A 23,094-nucleotide genomic window follows, 5' to 3' on the forward strand; every position below is an offset into this window, starting at 1 on the left:
TACAATCCCAGTTTTACACCCCACAAAAGAATCAAGAGTACAGGAAGACATCATCTGGCTAATCCAGAGGGACAGAAAGATAACTGTAACCCAGTCAACTCTGTTAATCAACGTGAATGAGTCTACCCAACAGAATTGTCTTGATATGCATTAGGAATAGTGCCTTCTCCATTCACAGCACCATTGTTATTTATCTTCTGTGTCCATGGAACGAATTAAACATTGCCAGGATGAATATATGAACACTTCTATAAACAGAGGAAAATAAACGAGACTTTACAGCTTTAAGGCGCCATGAGAAGCGCCTAACGAGAAGAAAGATGTACCAACATCTATTTATTTCAAGATGAAGACACCTTTGCAACTGCAAACAAATAACAGAAATCCTAGCACATCGTGCTTTTCTGTTTCTGTCCTGGACCTTGGTACTTTGGATGAACCTTCAAACTTTTGCAGAATGCGCTCATCATATTGGCAGTCCCAAGTACTGCTTCCTACATACTGGATGCATCTGTCAAGAGCTGGTTTCTAAGCCAGAACTTCTCCCTCCAGAATATCTGAACCTAAAACTACAGCGCTTTTTCTTTCTTTCTGGAATAGCCTCTGGCATCCAAGGAGACTATAGTATGAGAAAGAGCTGCTCCCGAGTTCTGACTCTGAGCCAGTGTGGTGTAGTGGTTAAGAGCGATAGACTTGTAATCTGGGGAACCGGGTTTGCGTCTCTGCTCCTCCACATGCACCTGCTGGGTGACCTTGGGCCAGTCACACTTCTTTGAAGTCTCTCAGCCCCACTCACCTCACAGAGTGTTTGTTGTGGGGAAGGAAGGGAAAGGAGAATGTTAGCCGCTTTGAGACTCCTTCGGGTAGCGATAAAGCGGGATATCAAATCCAAACTCTTCTTCTTCTTCTTCTGACTCCCCTTGCAAGCAGATTACAACATTTTCGACTTCCCTCCATGCCCGGAACCTCTCCAGCAGCACATTTGATAATGCCCCAGCATGCCAACCATCCTAGAATCATAGATTGCCCTCTGAAATCACATCTCTCTTAGCTCCCCATACTGTTAGCTGCTGCTCTGAACCCTCACCCTAGTACAGTGGGAACCTTCACCCATTGACTTTACCCATTGACTTTCATACAACCGGGTCCCTATTGCAAACAATGTTTTATGTAACTGATTCTGTTTACTGGGCCAAGTCACGCAACCACTAATTTAGGGTCAGCAGAAATGGAAAAGATGTTCAAAATAACGTTTGTAAAACAACAACCCAGAAGCCTTTCTCTTAGGAATTATAGGGACAGAACTACCTAAATTGTATAGAAACCGTGTTCATGTACGCAACTACAGTGGCAAGAATGTTACTTGCCCCCAAATGGAAAGAAGCATAAGTCCCAGCAAAGGAAGAATGGATATAAAAACTTATGGAATATGCAGAAATGGAGAAACTTACCAGAAGAATAAAAAATCAAGATAGCAAACTTTTTATAAAATAACGGAAATGGTTTCTTGAATATTTACCGATAAATTGCAAACAGATAAAAAACAAGATTATTGTAATAATCTGCAGCTTCATAAGAGTATATATTTAAAGTAGATAATTAAATGAATTTGGGTATGCAGAAGATATTAAAAAATAAATTTAAGGAACTGCAGAAAGAAGGGGAAGGGAGTCAAACTTTGACATTTGAAAACGATTGTAAAATTAATGAAATGTATAAACCTGAAAAGTATTAAAAATATATTTATTTTAAAAGGACATGGATCAAAATGCACATCCATTGGGGATGCTGTTCATTGATTTCAGTGGGATATGCCTTTGGGTGTGCTTTTTTGAACCTCCAGCTAGCTTACATTGGAATTTGTATATATCTAGAATTTGTGCAGAGTTTGTTTGCATGAGAATAGGTGCCAATCATCCACCCTCCCATCTACCTTGACCAAAAAAAGGGGGGGGGGAATGGATAGAATTGGCCAAAAGGTTTGCTTGGAAAAATTATCTAGACCCATGCAACTACATTCTCCACATTGTAAACTAAACCTGTTGGATTATCAAAGCACCCAGGGCTCACACATTTTCAAGACTATCTTCGCATCCATAAGAAACAGAAACCCGCTTCAAAATAAACAAATTAAATAAATGCAGGATATGCTATGTTTTTGTGACCAGTTATCAACGTCTGAAGCTGTTCTGTACCTACAAATAATTGTGAACTACTGAGAACCTTGTTACAAAATGAAAGAAACTCTGGTACTTTCGGAGTGGCGGAGGTTGAGACCCTAATTATGTAATTTAAGGCTGGAAACAGATTTCAAAGAAATGCCTATTGTGCATGTTTATGAAGGGTTCAGTGTTTTAACAGTTCTTTGCAGCATTACGATACTTTTGAAATTAAGCATCCTATCCCTCCTTGTTCTTTCACCCTCCTTAAGCTTCAGAAAGTTTTCACTGTAAACTGAAACGCTCAAAAGTTGCACAACAATCTACACATCTCTATACAAGCAATGCTAAACAGTAAAAACGTGTTATTATCATTCCACAGCTTTTGTTTACAGACGTACTCTGCTGAAAGATGGGACTAAAGGGTGCAACTGAAATGAATATTTTGCTTTCCAAAGGAAAAAAAAATAATGCCTGCAACATATGCTCTGAATTAAGAAATAAACGTTGCTTGTCCTGGGCCAGTTGCGCTCACATCTTCCATTTAAGAGAAAATAAGGCAAGAACGCTGTGGTACTTTCTAAGCTATTTACTGCACAATTTATTTATTTATTGCCTGACTTTATTACTAAGATGTTTCTCTCGTGGTTACTCTAGAATGGATGCATTAATGGCATAAGAACATTTGTGCTTCTACTAGAATTGGTGGGTCCCCAGGCATGTTTATTTAACCTTAACTCTGTTGGACTGTTTATACTGCTGGAACTTGAGTTCAATTCACTTTAAATTTCTCAGACTTTCTTGTTTAGAAAAGCTGAGCTTCTTGTGACCTCTCTATCCATGGTGTTTCCTTTACCCCCCCAGCCACGAAAAGAACAGAATGCCTAGTGTCCCATTTATTTATTTTTAAAAACATATTTCAGTTCCTTTAAAAGGCGGGTCCTTCAGTCCTAATTGAAAATGGCAACCAGATGTTTACAGAACACTATAGCATTTTTCCCTTTGGGGCATCTGGTGCTTTTATTTCCGTTTGCTATAGCTATTTATTTTGATGAAAGAAGACTTGCATGTACTGCTTGAATTCTACAATCACATATTAGGTTATATACGATACGATAATCTTTATTGTCATTGTCCCAGACAGAACAACGAAATTGAAAAAAATCTACATCAGACATTCAAAAACCAACAAGCCTGCTATCCCAGCTATAACAGCTTGGTTAACCCCCTAAAAACTCTGATACCCCATACAGTGGTACCTCGGGTTAAGTACTTAATTCGTTCCGGAGGTTCGTTCTTAAGCTGAAACTGTTCTTAACCTGAAGCACCACTTTAGCTAATGGAGCCTCCCGCTGCTGCTGTGCCGCCGGAGCATGATTTCTGCTCTCATGCTGAAGCAAAGTTCTTATCCGGAGATAATATTTCTGGGTTAGTGGAGTCTGTAACCTGAAGCGTATGTAACCTGAGGTACCACTGTAATTAAATACAATATACTCCCATAAAGACTACCTTAAAGGTAAAGGGATCCCTGACAGTTAAGTCCTGTCGCAAACGACTCTGGGGTTGCGGCGCTCATCTCGCTTTACTGGCTGAGGGAGCTGGCATTTGTCCGCAGACAGTTTTTCTGGGTCATGTGGCCAGCATGACTAAGCCGCTTCTGGCGAATCAGAGCAGCGCAGGGAAAAGCTGTTTACCTTCCCGCTGGAGCGGTACCTATTTATCTACTTGCACTTTGACGTGCTTTCGAACTCCTAGGTTGGCAGGAAAAGACTACCTTACACTGCGTTTACAACCAAAATCTCATTTGGATAGAAACTGATTCTCAGGTAGCTGGTCCTAGTCTTTATAACCCTGTACCTTCTTCCAGAGGGCAGAAGCTGGAAGAGATCATTTCCGGGGTGCACACTATCCTGCACTATCTCTGCAGCTTTCTTATGACACCTGGAAGCATAGATTTGATCCAAGGTGGGAAGAGTGCACCCAATTATTCTCTCCACAGTCTTTACAACCCTGGACAGCATTGTTTTTTCCCTGACCGTGCAGCTCCCAAACCACACACACAGACCATAAGTTAATACACTCTCCACAGTACAATACATAACTGGCTGCTATTGGGAGTTGAACATACCTTTCTTCCTCTATTTGTGCTATTTGTACGCATGCAGAAGGTGAGGCACACACCTGACTACTAGGAGAAATTTGGCCTACCCTTCTGCATGTGCCGCTTTTTACATGTGTGTAAGAATTTTGTGTGAACTCCACCTGAAGTGTCGCAGTCTACAAAAAGCTTCATCATTTGATTCTGTTGGGAGTATAAATGGATTCATGTTGTGGCTATACTGGAGCCTTCTCCATATCCTCCAACATTTGTCCGATGGAAAAAGGGTCGTCCAGTGCTATTTTTCTAGAAAAAGAGGTGCCAGAATTCACCATGAATGCCTCCCTCGTTCCCATAGAATGGCAATGATCCCTGCCTGAGAGGTGCTGCAACTGAGTTCCTGGTTAGTTCCAGCTGGGGAAAAAAAGCCCTGGGAACATCCTATTCCATACTCTCCAACATTTCTCCGATGAAAATAGGGACGCGGGTGGCGCTGTGTTGTAAACCACTGAGCCTTGGGCTTGCCGATCGGAAGGTCAGCGGTTCGAATCCCCACGATGGGGTGAGCTCCCGTTGCTCGGTCCCTGCCCCAGCCCACCTAGCAGTTCAAAAGCATGCCAGTGCAAGTAGATAAATAGGTACCACTGCGGTGGGAAGGTAAATGGCGTTTCTGTGTGCTGCTCTGGTTTCGCCAGAAGCAGCTTAGTCATGCTGGCCACATGACCCGGAAAAACTGTCTGCAGACAAATGCCAGCTCCTTTGGCCAGTACAGCAAGATGAGCGCCGCAACCCCAGAGTTGTTCGTGACTGGACTTAACTGTCAGGGGTCCTTTCCCTTTTTATTCAATGATCTCCTTGGCTCAGGGGTTGCATAACTCCATACCCCCTCTGATGAAAATAGGGATGTCCTAAGGCAGGCATCCCCAACCTTCGGCCCTCCAGATGTTTTGGACTACAATTCCCATCATCCCTGACCACTGGTCCTGTTAGCTAGGGATCATGGGAGTTGTAGGCCAAAACATCTGGAGGGCGCAGGTTGGGGATGACTGTCTTAAGGAAAAGCAGGACGTTCTGGGATCAAATCAGAAACCAGGACGGCTTCTGTAAATCTGGGACTGCTCCTGGGAAAGAGGCATGGTGGCCTTCAAATGTTTTGGACTTCCGCTCCCATAAGTCCTGGCCAGACCCATAAAGTATCGACTCCTGCTGAGTGAGGGCGCATTCATGTGAAATAGTTGCCTTGCAAAACTGATAAGGAAAATTTCTTCTTCCGGTAACGTTACATGCCAAGAAGTACCTCAGAACTGGGTTTTGTAACAGCAGGAGCTGGAAAGGGCATTGCCTGTTTTCCTGATTACAGCTTGTCGAAGATCCTGCAACTCCACCAGGAAACCAGTTTCCACAGCCAAATTCCTTTTGCACACTGAAAGCTGCCTACTTAGTTCCTCCAGCTTGATTTGTGTGGGTTTGTGGATTGTAGCTACTCTGCCTTTTCCTTTCTTTAGTGGGCAAGGAGCCATTATGCCCCCTCTTAACTTGGTTCCTTCTCCTGGCTGACAAAAGGAGTGCCTTTAACATTTCCTAATACGTTCTGCATTTTATGCCCTTCTGTCATATGGTTTACATCCTCTGAATTTACTCGCGTCTATTTATGTCTGTTCTAAAAGGTCGTTTTCGGCAAAACCAGACTTCAGCAAGAGATCCTACGCACGCTAAGTAAACTGATGTAAAAATAAATGCAGTCGAATGGCAGGTAAAATGAGTAAGAGCGTCTTAGTAACTGTAGCTCAGAATGCCAGCTGTGTTGTGTTCCTCCCATTATAATTTTGTGATTCTCCCCTCCCCAATCTCAACCCAAATGGCTAATTCTGCCTCCTTTTCAGCAGCTGCATAGGACTGTTGGGCCAAAAGCTGTGCAGGAATTTATATCCTTCTTTGGATGTGTGTGTGTGTGTGTGTGTGTGTGTGTGTGTGTGTCCTCTACAGAGAGAAGAGGAAGTGGCTATCTTTGGATGACATGTTCTGATTACACAGGATTGTAATAAGAGCAAGAAGAGGCAGAAGATATGTTCCATGTATAGAAGCAATAGGAGCAAGTGTAGCTGTGGATGAACAGCCTGAAATTTAAAGAATATGGTTATTTACTAGCTGCCTATTCCTAGAGAAGTTGATAGGGATATATGAGGGTTACTACTAAGGGATGTGGGTGGCGCTGTGGTCTAAACCATTGAGCCTCTTGGAAGGTTGGCAGTTCGAATCCCCAAAGTAAACACTGTTTACTTTCCCGTCGCAGTGCTACCTATTTATCTACTTGCACTGGTATGCTTTCGAACTGCTAGATTGGCAGGAGCAGGGACCGAGCAACGGGAGCTCACCCCGTCGCGGGGATTCGAACCGCCGACCTTCTGATCAGCAAGTCCTAGGCTCTGCGGTCTAACCCACAGCGCTACCCGCATCCCTATGCTAGAGTAGGTCACATCATTTGCTCAGTTAGCCCAGTATTATGCTCTCTCTGGCTGGCATCAGCATTCAAGAACTCAGGCATTAGATTTGTTCTGCTACCTTGTCCTTTTAATTGAAGATTCCAGGAATTGAACTTGGATCCTTCTACATGCAAACGTACTACTCTCTAGGCGACTCCTGGCCCCATGGGTGGTTCAAATGAGGAAGTAGCCCAAAGGATTAAAACATGGACTTCACATAATAATCTTAACTGCTGCACAACTATCGTGTATTCAAGGGGTAGAGATAAAAAAAGGAAATGTTTCTCTCTCCGTTATCACTCTGATCTGTTTGTTTACGTCAAAGCCAGTGTTTCAAAACTCCTTAAAACACTCCTCTTAACTCTAGGATATAGATAAATGAGACAGAATTTGGAAACCTGAAAGTAAGGAGGAAGAAACCCTGGATAATTATATTAGACAAGGAGATGTGATTCTTGTCTCCTTATCCTACCATTTTCAGTTCGTCTGTTTCAGTATGTAAAGCCTGGCTCTCTTAAATAGGAGCACGTTTTTATACATCAGAACCATTCTGCTAGGAAAATGTTATGACACAACATAAAGCATATGCTTTCAGAAACGAGTACGTCGAGTACTGTGCTTGCAAAAACACACGGAAATGTTATTTGCTAGCAAGAAAAAAGGAACGATTTTCCATCTGTTATAGAGAAGATCATCGCTTTGGTATGTAAGCAAGTTACTTCATTTCTCAAATTTATTCAAAAAGCTTATTCGTAAATCTGGAAACATAAGCAAGCTACAAACCCTTTCAGCTCATGGAACAGACTCCCCCCAAATTAAAAATGTCGCCTGTTTGATGTTTTCCATACAATTCCCAAATGGGCAAGGCTGCAGGTACATCTGGACGTTGAAAGAAAGCCTTTAAATCCCCTTTTATGGCTGCGGGGGGTGGGGGATGTAAGGAATTATTACTGCTGATCTCAGAACATGAATAAACATCACCTGTACTGGTGAACCACGCAGTGCGTCAGAGTGTATTTGATTACAAACCTTTAAGGAAAAGAGTATTCTGTGCTTTGCAAGAGTTGGCCATAAATCGCACACCCCTCACAGCTGAGAAGCAGGCAGCCTGACACTGCCTTCAGGCTGAACATCATTCACACATTTATGTAATCCTTCCCATCCACTCGGATCAATGTGTGCGTGTTGTACTCTGTGTCCTGCCCCTGTTAGAGGTATGGTTGATGGGAACACACCGGCAGGGCCTTTTGTGTTGTGGTGCCAATATTTTGAAACTTCCTGTCCCAGGAGATCAGATTGGCTCCTTCCTTCAAACCCTTTAGATGCCCGACTAAATTCACATTTAAAGCACATTAGTTAGGGTTCCCATATTTCAAAAAGTGGAAACCCAGACAGAAAGTTGTTGAGCTTTCTTTGCAAAATAATAATAATAATAACAACAACAACAACAACAACAACAACAATAATTATGATGATGATGAAGAAGTTTTCCAGCTATTTTTTAGGAAATTTTCCCAAAAAAAATCAACATTTCCAACATGGGTTGCCATTCGTCCGGGTTTTCCTGGACATTTTTCATAATTTCAGGAAATTCCATCCAGATGATATTTCCAATGGACAAATCCCGGATATCTCCAGGAAAATCCAGACTTATGGCAGTTCTACATTAGTTCTCTCAGAGAATCCTGAGAACGGCAGTTTTGTTTTAAGGGTGCTGGGAATTAGACCTCTGTGAGGTGGAATAAACAGTTCTCAGGATTTGGGGTGGGTGGGAATGGAGGGTCATTTGTTGGATGAGCTTCAAATGTATGGAACCTAACCTAAGGCTTAAGTACATATTTGCAACTTAAAATGCAGCAACGTCATTCCCACCCCCCACTCCCACTGTGTTTCAAATCACATTTTTACAATGCTGTACACACCAGGGAGGGGGCAGGGATGTCTTCACCAAGTTTGTTTCTCTGTGCCTGCAACCCCACCCTACCCCCAAATTCTGACTCAGCAAAGCTGTCGTCTGCACATATGCAGTGGCTGTCTCTAAGGTACACACCTCAGCTTAACCGTGACTTGCATTTTCAAATCAGGTGGAAGCTGGTTTGATTGTAAACAAATAAAACAGAAGTGTTTCCCATGATAAATATGGATTGCGGCTAACGTTATGTGTGCCTGGCTTCAAACATCAGTAGTGGGACTGTGATTGAGCTGGATTAAATACTAATGCATGCACTTATGCAAATTTCAAGCTGCCTTTTGCCGTTTGCACTGTGACTGAGATGAAAGAAAACTGCAAATAAAATAAAAATAGTATGCAGTAACCCTAGATCACGATCTGATTCAACTTGGAAACCCTCTGAATAATAATCTGTGGAATATATGGTCACTAAACTCTCCTCTCCCTCATGATCTGATCGTGTTACAGTTGGGAAAATATTACGGCTCCGTCAAGTCTTCTCACCTGGATTGGGGATTGCATGTTCACTCAGTTTCCTGTCTTCAAGGACTGTAACTCTATAACGGTGCTGTGCAAGGATGTGCCGATATAACAGGAGATCTTGTTCACTGCCGGAAGACGGGATGTACAGGATTACTGTCCTTGTCTGACTTCCAAAGACTTTAAAAATGGAGTCCTCCATCTAAAACAAGAAACAAGAAAAAAGGGGTATTCGTAAGCTATATAAGGCAACACACAGGACCGTAAAATGCTATCGCATGCAAAATAGTATATGTTTTTCCTGGGAGCAGTTTCAAACAACCATATTATTTATGCAATAATTACAATAGTAATGTAGTCATGTGACATTTGAATATCTAGTTACATTATGACTCACTAGGAGACAGTCATTTTTACTTCCTAGGAGTGGAAAGAAAATTCCCACCTAGTAAGATAATTCCCAGGTCCGTACAGTAAAAGCTATGGTTTTCCCAGTAGTGATGTATGGAAGTGAGAGCTGGACTATAAAGAAGGCTGATCGCCGAAGAATTGATGCTTTTGAATTATGGTGCTGGAGGAGACTCTTGAGAGTCCCATGGACTGCAAGAAGATCAAACCTCTCCATTCTTAAAGAAATCAGCCCTGAGTGCTCACTGGAAGGACAGATCATGAAGCTGAGGCTCCAATACTTTGGCCACCTCATGAGAAGAAAAGATGTTGGGAAAGATGGAGGGCACAAGGAGAAGGGGACGACAGAGGACGAGATGGTCGGACAGTGTTCTCGAAGCTACCAGCATGAGCTTGACCAAACTGTGGGAGGCAGTGGAAGACAGGAGTGCCTGGCATGCTCTGGTCCATGGGGTCACGAAGAGTCGGACATGACTAAACGACTAAACAACAACAACAAGATAATTCCCATAGGAGTTGTTAGCTGGTTGTCTGAATCCACCTTGACTAAATAGTTTGGAACTGCATTTACCCCCAGAAATGCAACAAGGGACACAGAACGCAGGTTCTCCTTGTAGTTCCCAGGACAAACCCAAAATTAGGAGATCGTTCATGCAGAGTTTCGTTTTTTATATGCTGGCTCCTTTATAAATGAATTGTTCTTCTCACTTGTTCTCTACAGACAGGATATGAAAATCCGCACACTGCCCCCAAAATCTGCCTTTGAAAACAAGTAAAACAGGTACCATACAGGTGTACCTGGAGAGAATATTTCATAGCTTGGGTGCCACCACAAAAAAGTTGTATATTTGGCTGCACTAGAGTGGTGAAAGGGACCAGAGCCCATATGGAAGGAGTCAGTTGCTCAGATACAGTGGTCCCAAGCTGTTTTTATATACAGTAGTACCTTGGTTCTCAAACTTAATCTGTTCCGGGAGTCCGTTCGACTCCCAAAACCATTTGAAAACCGAGGCGTGGCTTCCGATTAGCTGCAGGAGCTTCCTGCACTCAAGCGGAAGCCGCGTTGGATATTTGGCTTCTGAAAAACGTTCACAAACTGGAACACTCACTTCCAGGTTTGCGGTGTTTGGGAGCCGATTTGTTCAGGAGTCACGCCGTTCGACTAGGTACCACTGTACATTGAAAACTGCCCACAGTGGCCACAGCAACCCAATCAGATGGGTGGGATATAAATAATAAATTTATTATTATGGAATAGGATGTCCCTATGGTCATCAGAGAAATGTTGGAGACTATGGGGAACTGAATAATTTTTTAAGACTAATGGCATCAATCTGGCTGCTAGATTCTGAAATTTCTCAGAAGACTTTAAACGCAACCCTCTATGCAAAATGTTTCATATCTACTTGTTGTTAGAGCATGCATAGTAACTGTGGCAAGACTATCTGGTAACCACTTGATGGATCTTGTAATAAAATACAAGTTTCAAGTTCCCGTTGGGAATGTAATTGTGCAGAAGCTTTAATTTGGAATTTTGCTTGTGTGTACAGTGGTACCTCGGGTTACAGATGCTTCAGGTTACAGACGCTTCAGGTTACAGACTCCGCTAACCCAGAAATAGTACCTCGGGTTAAGATCTTTGCTTCAGGATGAGAACAAAAATCATGCGCTGGCGGTGCAGTGGCAGTGGGAGGCCCCATTAGCTAAAGTGGTACTTCAGGTTAAGAACAGTTTCAGGTTAAGAACGGACCTCCAGAACGAATTAAGTTTTTAACCCGAGGTACCACTGTACTAATAATCTGAACACCCACCATGCAAAAACAAAACTGGAAAGTTAGAGGGCTGCCAGATAAGCTTCGTATTTGCTAAACTGATGCCAAGGAGTGTTTACAGGAGACATTATGCAAACACGGAATTGTGGGTCTTTGGGTGTTGGCTATATGTTTCACTATAAATGAGTGTCAGTCAAAATGCTTCCAGTTGTTGAGGTGCCCGATAGCCAGCTATAAAGTGACGCTTACAGCCATATTTTCCCAGCCGCAGGAAGTAGTTTTATGTTACACTTGGCTCAAGTATAAAATTCTTTGCGGGGGGCAAACAAATAACTATGTTAAGCTCTTTGATGAACGACTAACACGTCTCTGTTTTTAATATAGAGTATACCTCTTTCCCTGACTACAATCAGTACAGTTGATGCTAGCTGAAACTATTCCATTCACATTTTATGAAATATGTTGAACAAACGTGTCAGGCAAGAAGTTTCGAAATATTCCAGGCAGCAAATGCATTGTGCTCATAAGCAAAAGTAACCAGGAGTAAAGAGGAAGTTAGGATTTCAACGGTGTTGTGTTACACACTCTTGTAATTCATGCTCGGCCAGCTGAGGTTGTATTTATAACCTATTTATTCAACAGTGAGAGATTAGGTATTTCTGCATTGCAGGGGGTTGGACTAGATGACTCTAAGATTCTATGATTCGAAGTACAATTTTACCTCAAAACACCCCTTCATTCCTTTTTACCCCTTTCTGCTATCTTCTTCTGATATTTCCTTCCCCTTTATACTCTTATTCTCAGTTAGCCTCAAGGGCTACTAAAGTCTCCTATTGCTTCAAATGTCTGCCTCCCTATTTTCTTCTGAATATGATTCAAAGAGTGTTTTTTACTGGGATTATGCAAAACCAACTGGAGAAATTCTGTCATGAAGTGAGATGAGGGTGGGGGGAATTAAGATTTGTTCACAAGCAGTGGCATTTCATGGAAAGTTCAGCTTCTGGTTTGAATTCAACTGAAGGCATCAGACAATAATGCAGACGATATTTCACACAATTACACTGCACCTTGGGTTTTGTAGTCTTTAGAACAGGGGCTCCCCTCTATTGCTGTGGACCTGAAGGCTACAGCTGACAACCAAACTAGATGTGGCAAAGGTTACAGCTGAATGCAACACCAATCTCTTGAAACTTTTGCAGATAGCAGCTGCAAAGGGTCCTGATTTATATTGGACAGAGCTCATGTGTGCTTTTTCTTAAAAGTGCAAATAGTAATGTGGGGGGGACCTATGGAGGAATGGTGCAATGCGACAAGTTCCTCTTCCCTGTGCCAAGGTTCAGACTGGCTTATGTCCTGCACAACCTCACTGTTTGCAAAAGTTTAATACTTTGTACATCCCTTATGTCTCATGTAGCTTCACCCTGAACAGAGACATATGATGGACAGAGACATATGATCATGTGTTGTATGAGTAAATGCAAAGTTGTATGAATGAAAGGCGGTTTGGCACAGAAGGAGTGGAATACAGTGAGGATAAAGAGACTGACGAAGCTATTGTAAGAAAGCAAAATACCAATTGTCACATGGTGCAAAGCGTTCAATATTTTCCTTGATAAATATAAATGAATCTGCAGTGGATTTGATGGGAAACGACAGCTTTCAGTCAGCGAGCTGTTTTACAATGCTATTTCACTGTAATAGAAAGTGAATGTTAAGCCAGATTCCACTTTAAGCAGAATTTGGCAGTCACCCAAGCTTTTTTAATACATAAAGTCCTACGCCAGTAGAGTCTAACATACCTATGAGTCATGTTTTCATCTACGCTAGGCCCCAGTGGAATCTGGAAGTTCAAGGGAGAATGCCGGCTTGCGTTTACCATCTGTGTGCCAGGTAAGGACAGTCAGTGAAGGAACACAGCAAGACAATTTTAGTGCCTAACCCACAGCTGTGGAATTCCTTTCTCCTGGAAACTTGCCAAAATCTAGCTAACTTTCACAACTTTCACAAAACCTTTTCATCTGGACTAGAATTTGACAGTTTAGGCAAACCAAATATTAGTGTACACACACACACACACACACACAGAGACAGTGTCTGTTGATTCGTCTTAACTGTGATTACAGTTACATCATCCAGCCAAACAGTGCAATACATCAAAAACTGTCGCTTAAACTGAACCCCCAAGCTCTCCAAATCCTTGATTCCAGAAACACAATTTTGGCCATTGCAGAAATGCCTGCTGACTATCTCTGTGTGCATCCTGGTTCACACGGTCATCTCCTCCACATGAGAATAAAAATAAATAAAAAGACAGTCCCAATATGTCACACTCTTCTGCCATGACTCTTTTGCTTGCAGGTAATCATTTTCCAACACTTTGGACAGTTCAGCATCCCTCTCACTTGGACTTTCTCCTCAGAGTCTATGGCGTACTGTCTAGGGTTGCCATATTTCAAACGACAAAAATCTGGGCAGCCAAAAAAGGTTAAAAATGCCATTTTGGAGCTATTTTATGGAGGATGGGCAAAAAAGTCACTATTAATAATAATAATAATTTATTATTTATACCCCGCCCATCTGGGCGGCTTCCAACAAAATATTAAAATACAATAATTCACTATCGACATGGGCTGGATTTTTCCTAGCAATTTTTCTTTTTGCTGATTTCGGCCGGACACTGCTGTATTCCGGATATGTCCGGTAAATTCCTAGTCTTGTCCCTGTTTATTGAGGCCTTCTGGTGGAAGCAACCTCACAAAGAGAGACAATTGCAGATCTGCCCACAGTGCTCCCTTCCCGGAGGGCAAAACCAAGGCAACAACAGATGCAAACAAAACAGGCAGGGCAACGTTTAGGGATTTAAAACTGGCCACAACTTTTATTGATTACAGATGTAGGTAGACTTTGGCTCAGGCATTGGGTGTTTATCCATTATCAGCATCCGGATGGAGGGCTTACTGTACGTTTAAGGAAGATCATGCCTAGGATGGAGGGCCACTAAAGATGCAGATCTAACTAAGGCAGCCCTCCATAGAGTGAAGCTCTATGGCTTCCAGACAGAGACTTCCACTGAGACCCCTCTCACAGGGAAGGTAAAAAAGGGTAAAGGACCCCTGGACAGTTAAGTCCAGTCAAAGGCAACTATGGGGTTGCAGCGCTCATCTCGCTTTCAGGCCGAGGGAGCCAGCATTTTTGGGTCATGTGGCCAGCATGACTAAACCGCTTCTGGCGCAACCGGACACTGTGACGGAAACCAGAACACACAGAAACGCCGTTTACCTTCCCACCACAGCTGTATCTATTTATCTATTTGCACTGGTGTGCTTTCAAACTGCTAGGTTGGCAGGAGCTGGGGCAGAGCAACAGGAGCTCACCTTGCAGAGGGGATTCAAACCACCGACCTTCTGATCGGCAAGCCCAAGAGGCTCAGTGGTTTAAACCACAGTGCCACCCATGTACACTGGCAGGAGCTGATGGGAATTTTAGTCCAACAACACAATCCTCTGGTCAAATTAACATGTAATATAAATATTGGGACGCGGGTGGCACTGTGGGTTAAACCACAGAGCCTAGGACTTGCTGGTCAGAAGGTTGGCGGTTCGAATCCCCACGACGGGGTGAGCTCCCGTTGCTCGGTCCCTGCTCCTGCCAACCTAGCAGTTCGAAAGCACATCAAAATGCAAGTAGATAAATAGGTACCGCTCCGGTGGGAAGGTAAATGGCGTTTCCGTGCGCTGTTCTGGTTCGCCAGAAGCGGCTTAGTCATGCTGGCCACATGACCCAGAAGCTGTACGCAGGCTCCCTCGGCCAATAAAGCGAGATGAGCGCCGCAACCCCAGAGTCGGTCACGACTGGATCTAATGGTTAGGGGTCCCTTTACCTTTTTAATATAAATATTATTCCATAAGGATGACATAAATGTTCTACAACTTTTCTCTAAAGGAAGAAAGCAAAATTGTGTGTGTGTGTGTGTGTGTGTGTGTGTGTGTGTGTGTGTTTGTAATATCTGACCTTGGAAAGATTCAAGAATTCTAAATGTTTTAGTCAAGTCTACTACCACTAATGGTCCAGTAGAAACGATAGCCATTTCATTTTTGTGCTTTTAATTAGCAAATAAAACTTTGACAGAATTTATACTTAGAAATAAAATGGCCTGACTGGAACATAGCCAAACCAAGCAGTAATTTTCCTTCACAGGCAGCGATAACGGTTAAAAATAGTTCCTAAAAACATTGCACAAGTCAGTTTTGGAAAACAGGATAATAGATCATCTAGCCTCTCATTTCCAAAGCGTCTAGACAGAAAGCTTTTGTACTGGATTGTTCTGCTTCTGGAAGGAGTTGACCCAAACACTTTCTTCATAAACTCTTGATTTAAATGCAGGTGCTTTGAAATCTTTCCTTGGCCACTTGTTTAACAGACCACAAAATGTAAAACAGGGTCTACTTCTAGACATTAATGTTTCCTACTGCAAAAACACACATGTAGCACTAAGAGAATAAATATGTTCTAACTGGACGATGGAGAATTCAGCTTATTTAGTGGAAACTTCCCTTTCCCTTTGAAATCCAGGATCCCTAGTTTTCTCTAATTGTGCCATTAGCAACGAGATGTTTAGCATACAGGACTGGACTAAGCATATTGTTAAGCTTTCCATTTAGCCACTGTATCCACTGGGTAGAAACCTGAGGTTTGGCTTGGCAAACCCGAGTTCAGATTCCATGGATTGTTTCAAGATTGTGTTCTGCACAGGATCTATACTGAAGGCAATAGATTCATATTAAATAGTAGCAGGATTTGTATTTCTGTTATATTGAGATCCATCTACACAATACATTTAAAGCAGTATCATACTGCTTTAAACATCCACAGCTTCTCCCCCAAAATCCTGGAAACTGTAGCCTCTTAAGCTGCAGAGAATTGTTAGAATATCCCTATTTCCCCCTCCAAGTGTCCTTATTTTCCAGGGACAGTCCCGGATTTACAGAAGCCGTCCCGGTTTCTGATTTGATCCCGGAATGTCCCACTTTTCTTTAGAACATCTCTATTTTCATCAGAGCAATGTTGGAGTTATGAGACCCCAAGCCAAGAACCTAAGTAACTATGCTACCTTCAGAAGACATCTGAAGGAAGCCCTGTACAGTGGTACCTCGGGTTACATACGCTTCAGGTTACATATGCTTCAGGTTACAGACTCCACTAACCCAGAAATATTATCTCCGGTTAAGAACTTTGCTTCAGGATGAGAACAGAAATTGTGTTCTGGCGGCGCAGCGGCAGTGGGACGCCCCATTAGCTAAAGTGGTGCTTCAGGTTAAGAACAGTTTCAGGTTAAGAACGGCCCTCCAGAACAAATTAAGTTCTTAACCTGAGGTACCACTGTATTGGGAAGTTTTGTTAATGTTTGATTTTTTTTATTATGCTTTTATATATGTCAGAAGCTGCCTAGAGGGGCTGGGGCAACCCAGTCAGATTGGTGGAGTATAAATAATCAAATCATCATCATTATGGAATAGGACATCCCTATTTTAATCAGAGAAATGTTGGAGGGTAGCTCCCAGTCTTTCCTGAGAAGAGCAAATGATTGTTAATCTAATCAGGGAACTGTAGCTCTGTGAGGGGAACAGGGGTCTGTTGGGATACTGCCAGGGAGACACAGTCCATCATAGCCCCCAAGCCGGCTGCCGGACAATCCATCGACCTCTGGTAGACAGGCAGTATCAGCAATTAGCGACACGAAGCCTCAGAAATAGCTTGCCACATTCTTAGGCTGGTGCACACTCTTTCAGCAGAATTCACACAGCGATAGATGCACAGCAGGAGAGCATATTTACAAGTTTATTCAACGTTGGTCAGAACAAAGAAAAACATGTCCGCCTGCTTCAGCGTTCAGGCACGAAGGAGAGAAAACGAAAGCAACTGAAAACATAAACATCCTGTGAACAGGAAATACGCAGACTCTGTGACTCACAAAGCCTGCTCCTTTTTAAGGTGGAACGGAAATATCCTAACAGGGTCTCCTATCAACTCTCGGCATCCTCAACAAACTACAGTTCCCAAGATTATTTTGGAGGAGCTAGGGGTGCCAATTTGAATAAAACATTGGGGGGACCAAGTAAGCTCTTTTCTGTATAACTGATCACAAGACGCAGCGCACACACATCATTTGAATGGCAATGCCCATCAATTTCAAATATTTTATCGGCCCCTAGAATTTGGCTCCTGTGGGGGGAGCCATGACTAAATAGTGGCATGATGCTGCTTTAAATGCATAGCTCTGCTAAGGCAAGGAACTTAGTAAGATGGCTTCTACCAAGTGAGACCATCAGTCCACCAGCTTAGTATTATTGAGACTTTCAGCAGTTCTTCTGAGTCTCAATCGGGGTATGCCAGGGATAAACCTGGAATGTTTTCCATGTACAATACGTGCTCTATCACTGACTCACGGCCTTTACTTTCTGACCAACAACATATAAAGTTTCTTCCCCCTCCTTTTGAGATATATTTTAAAGACCTGAACTGTGTTTTGGTTAAAAAAAACAACCTGTCAAACTTCATGTTTCCCCTTTTCTGAATGAGTATCATTAAGCTGTTAACCATTTTGTACACAAAACATTGCCATCACTATTAATTCTGTTTAAATTTTTGTCAGTTGAGCCTGTCATAATTCACAGTGCTTTGGAAGCGACGTTCCAATTTATGCAGAAATCTTGCTTTTTCAGACCCGCTTCTACATAAAAAAATGTACCTCAGGCTGAGTCTTGGCATGAAAAGATTCAGTAACAACAGATGAAAAGAGCCTGGTCAAATAATTTATGCTTTTTATACTCCTCTAACTAGTGTGGGTGGATGGTTTTGCTTTTCCAAAAGCAGCCTCATTTGCTGCACTCAAGAACAATTTTGAAACAGACAAGCATATGTGATGTGCTGACGGGGGTATATTTATCTAGTTATAAATGTCAAGGTAATAACCATCAGAAGTAATGATAATGTAATGATAGTAATGATAAAACAGAAGCAGACATAGGTGCATCTATGAAAAAGTAAAACAGCTGCAATTGTTATCTCTGACACAAAATGTCTGCTTAAATAGAAGAGATGCTCAACAGCCATAAGGTTTCTGGCCCCCTCAAGAATATGTCTCCCAAGGACATAGCTGCCGTGTTTCTGTGTTTTGTCACCTGGACAGTTAAGTCCAATCAAAGGTGACTATGGGGTTGTGGCGCTCATCTCACTTTCAGGCCAAAGGAGCCAGCGTTTGTCCACAGACAGCTTTCTGGGTTGTGTGGCCAGCATGACTAAACCAATTCTGGCACAATGGGTCACTATGACAGAAACCAGAGTAAACGGAAACGGCGTTTACCTTCTCACCACAGTGGTACCGATTTATCTACTTGCACTGGTGTGCTTTCAAACTGCTAGGTTGGCAGGAGCTGAGACAGAGCAATGGGAGCTCACCCTGTTGTGCAGATATCAACCGCCGACCTTCCGATCAGCAAGCCCAAGAGGCTCAGTGGTTTAGACCACAGCGCCACCCGCACTGTGTTGTAGCAACCGCTGGCTCTCCCTCACATCCAACCTAACCACAGTTAAATGCAGCATTACTGCTTCTCTGCACCCCATTGCAAAAGTGCAGGATTGTTTATCAGCTGCGAGAACCATAAGTTATTCCCACTCTGCTTCTGCAATGGTCCTGCAAGAAGGATTGCGACTGGGGAAGTGTGATGCAAATCAAAGAGCACAGATGTGATGTGATGCAGTTAAGTCAATGGCCCTTCCTAAGCAGCCAGGTTATGTAACCCGCTCTCTTATTTCGAATGTGGGTGGGTTGAATGAATCCAAGTAGAGGAGGCCAGCTTCATGGGGTTCCTGTTCTAGTGTGGATTCCCCCCCCCCCCTTGTGGATTGTGTTTCTAATCAAAGTCAGACATAGATGAGGCAGGATTACTAAAATGACATTTTATGCCGAGAGAGTTCTAAAGAATGAGCTCTGCTCCTCCCCTTCTAGCTTTCAGAATGTTTGCCCTAAAAAAATAAAATAAAATAAATCTTCTTTTTTGGCCAATAGGACAGCAATTATGAACAAGTTCCTGAGCCAATTTCGCATTTAAACAGAAATGGCTTCGAAGTTATGGAAGCTAAAGAGAGCACCAGAGGCCAGCAAAAGGCCTTGCATTAAAAAATAAGTTGAAAAGACAAAGTGCTTTCCCCACTGGATATTATTATTATTATTATTATTATTATTATTATTATTATTATGATTTATATACTGCCCTATATCTGGAGGTCTCATGGCAGTTTACAGGAAAATCAAAATATAAAACCATAGGCTGACCTATGATGGAGCTCTGGGTAAGCTCTACCTGCAAGGGTGCAGGGAGCTAGTTGAACCAGAGCCTATGCAACCACTCACTTTCTGTAATCAATAAAGTTGTGGCCTAAATTCTGCCAAAAACCAAAACTATGATTTGAGTCAATTGTGTGTTTATTGAAGGGGGAGGTCTCTGGGTCTGAACATGCAAACCAGCTGCCAACAACACCCCCAATGTACATTTCTGAAACACGCTTCTTTGTATTATCATAGGGAGCTCCTCCAGTTGTCCACACCCTTCAGCATGTTTTATTTCGGATATGGTTTATTTAGGGCTGCTATATGTCTAGGACATTGCCAGGATTTGGAAGGCAGAATTGACACCCAGGCAGAATTTTTGAAAGATGGCGCTTTGCCCTGGATCTTAGGCAAGTCAATTGCAAAATTGCATTTTTGCCTTAAAAAAAGAAAGCTCAGCAACTTCTGGGTTTTCCTTAAAAAATGTTCAGCAATTTTGAGGTCTTCTTAAAAACAGCTCAACAACTTTCGGGGTGTCCTGGTTTTTACTTTTTGAAATATGGCAACCCTAGAATGCTTGAGTGCTTCTTACATTGCTAGAAAGAAACTAATTTCCTCTATCTTTCTTTTTTCCTTCTCTGGAGGCTATTTAAACATTTGTTGGCTTTTTATATCACTAGTATTTTTGTTCAGGAAGGAGGAGGATTTCAACTGCGATGGCTGGAATGCTACTCTGCTTCTCATTGTTTGCTATCTAAATATAGGGCAGGCCCCTAAATCAGGAAGATATGCTTTGACTATTGGCATCGTAGCACACAAGAGTGGGCTGAACGGCTTATGTGGTTAGTCGACAGAACTTTGCGTGTTGGGTGGAAAGATAGTGCTAAACACAAACTCATTTTGCTTAATAATTTGACATATATATTCCAAAAGGAAGATGTGGGCTATTGTTCATGTATGAGTCGTTTCATGCAGATTATAAATTGAGTGGTACTGGGTTTAATGCTTGGACAGACAGGTAATGGAAAACAGACCTGAAATTTACAGCAAGTTGTATGCTGAAAGAAAATTTTATGAAAATGATGTACCGCTGGTATTTGATCCCTAGGGACCCCTGACCATTAGGTCCAGTCATGACCGACTCTGGGGTTGCGGCGCTCATCTCGCTTTATCGGCCGAGGGAGCCAAGGTACAGCTTCTGGGTCATGTGGCCAGCATGACTAAGCTGCTTCTGGCGAACTAGAGCAGCGCACGGAAACGCCGTTTACCTTCCCGCCAGAGCGGTACCTATTTATCTACTTGCACTTTGACGTGCTTTCGAACTGCTAGGTTGGCAGGAGCAGGGACCGAGCAACGGGAGCTCACCCCGTCATGGGGATGCGAACCGCCGACCTTCTGATTGGCAAGTCCTAGGCTCTGTGGTTGAACCCACAGCGCCACCTGCGTCCTTTAAATGTACCTACTCTTTTTTTAGCCTTTTAAATGTGTATGCAGGAAGGGGGGTTATTGTTTTGTTGTTTTGGTTTAATTATTGACTTGCATTTTATCTTGCATTTTGTTCTGTGAACCACCCTGAGATCTTTTGTTGAGGGGCGGTATATAAATTTAATAGAATAAATACATACATATAAATCTAGTAAATAATTAAATTTCCAACCTCTCTCCTCCCTTGGTTGCCTTGTGGTCAAGCGCTGCTTCGAAGTCCCTCCCAGAAGGCAAATATAAATAAATTTGCTGTGAGAACTGCATAGATTTCGTCCAACTTTTAAAACAGTAAGATCGGCCATTCTTCTGAATGCTCAGAACTTGCACAGCTACAAATATTCAGTTCAGCTGACTCTAAATTGGTCCTCCATTCAGCTGTCCCTATTTTAGGTTGATTGCAGTTCCCACAGGAGTGTAGGTCAATCTGGGCTAGCCACAAAGAATGTACTACCTACTGTAATTGAAGTTCATATTTCAGCAACAGGAAAGAGGATGAATACCAAAGCCAGGCCTTGTCCCTAAATATACACACCAGGGCAAACTTTTGCCTCCTTGTCATGTTGTGTATTGTGGAATCGCTTCCATAAACTTCCGTAAACTGAGTCAGATCATTAGTCCACCTAGCTAGTGGTTCTCCAGAATTTCAGACAGGGATCTCTCCTAGCCCCAATGTATTCTCCTTTTTTAGTTGTTACTGTAAATGCCACACTATCTATCATCTATCTATCTATCTATCTATCTATCATCTCTATCTAGGGGAGGGGGAAGGTGACAGTACTGTGTACTCCTGAGTACCCCCAGAAAAAAGCACTGCCTACTGGGACATATTGGAAACTTTATACATTTATGTGGTCAGAGATGATGGAAGTTGTGAGTTCAACAACATCTGCAGGGCCACAGGTTCAACATCACGGTGCTAAGGTGTGAATATTGCCCTAAAAGGGTTCAAAATTATTGGAAGGGACAAACTTTTGTCAAGCGTCTTAAAATCTACAGGTGATAAAATACTAACAAGCAAAGAATAACATTCTAGATGCATTATTTAGCCATACTTGCTTACAACTATGTCATCAAATTACACTCAGACCTGCTACTAAGAAATCAGCAAAAGGATATCTGAATCAGTGCTTTCCCCCCTAAAAAAAATGTTTAGGGGTACTCTCATTTTCCCACTCATATTTAAATATTGCCCCTCAATGAGGCCAAACTTAGAATCACAAAATGTTTAGGGGTATGTGTACCCCTGTGTACCCCCAGAAAAAAGCACCAATCTGCATTATCAGCCACCCCTATCCTATCTGGATTACAGAGCAATTTTTAGATGCAAGCTGCCCAATAATTAGGGGCGACAAGACTATTTTATTTATAGTCATGACATAGATTTGTTTTAATAAGAGAAATGGTCTGGAGGACATTTAATTTAAAGAGCCGTCGGCACATTTTCTAACAAATGTCACCAGGAAAATAGCTCATACAGCCACAAGAGGTTGTTCACTTCATAACTATGATCAAACAAATGGCGAAGGTTGAAATATTTCAGCACAGCTGGAATGTGGGTAACTCAAGGACAAGTGGCTGTTTCTGACACACAAAGGAACTATAAACAAATACTATGATGTGAAAAACATAGAATATTCCCTGGCCACACTTAAGAGCCTCTGAATCCAATGAAAAAGATGGAAGCACATTCCTAAATCTGGATCATTCCCTCGAAGTTTTGTCTTTTTGCTGTCCTGGTTGCTTTTCAGAAAATCATTTAATGAACCTGAAGGCAGCCTTGCACACAGCTCTGAAATACTGCCGATCTCTACATGCACTCCTGAGGGCAATTTGGGGACAAGAAACTGTGCTAATTAACCTTGGGAAAAAGCCGTATCATTTGACTTGTGTGTCTTAACTCCATAAAATTCCTAACGCTGTTTCGTAGGT

General features: G+C 42.4%; 1 protein-coding gene across 3 annotated transcripts in view; it reads right to left on the minus strand.

The window, feature by feature from the left end:
• The window catches only part of CPED1 (cadherin like and PC-esterase domain containing 1), a 112,087-nt gene that overhangs the window by 83,234 nt on the left and 5,759 nt on the right, over window positions 1–23,094 (minus strand). For all 3 annotated transcript variants that reach the window (XM_053404966.1, XM_053404963.1, XM_053404965.1), the window contains exon 3: window positions 9,196–9,373. In XM_053404966.1, coding sequence (XP_053260941.1) covers window positions 9,196–9,373 — 178 coding nt within the window. The remainder of the gene's footprint in view (window positions 1–9,195; window positions 9,374–23,094) is intronic.

The sequence above is a fragment of the Podarcis raffonei genome, chromosome 10, assembly GCF_027172205.1.
Source record: "Podarcis raffonei isolate rPodRaf1 chromosome 10, rPodRaf1.pri, whole genome shotgun sequence".
Lineage (NCBI taxonomy): Eukaryota > Metazoa > Chordata > Lepidosauria > Squamata > Lacertidae > Podarcis > Podarcis raffonei.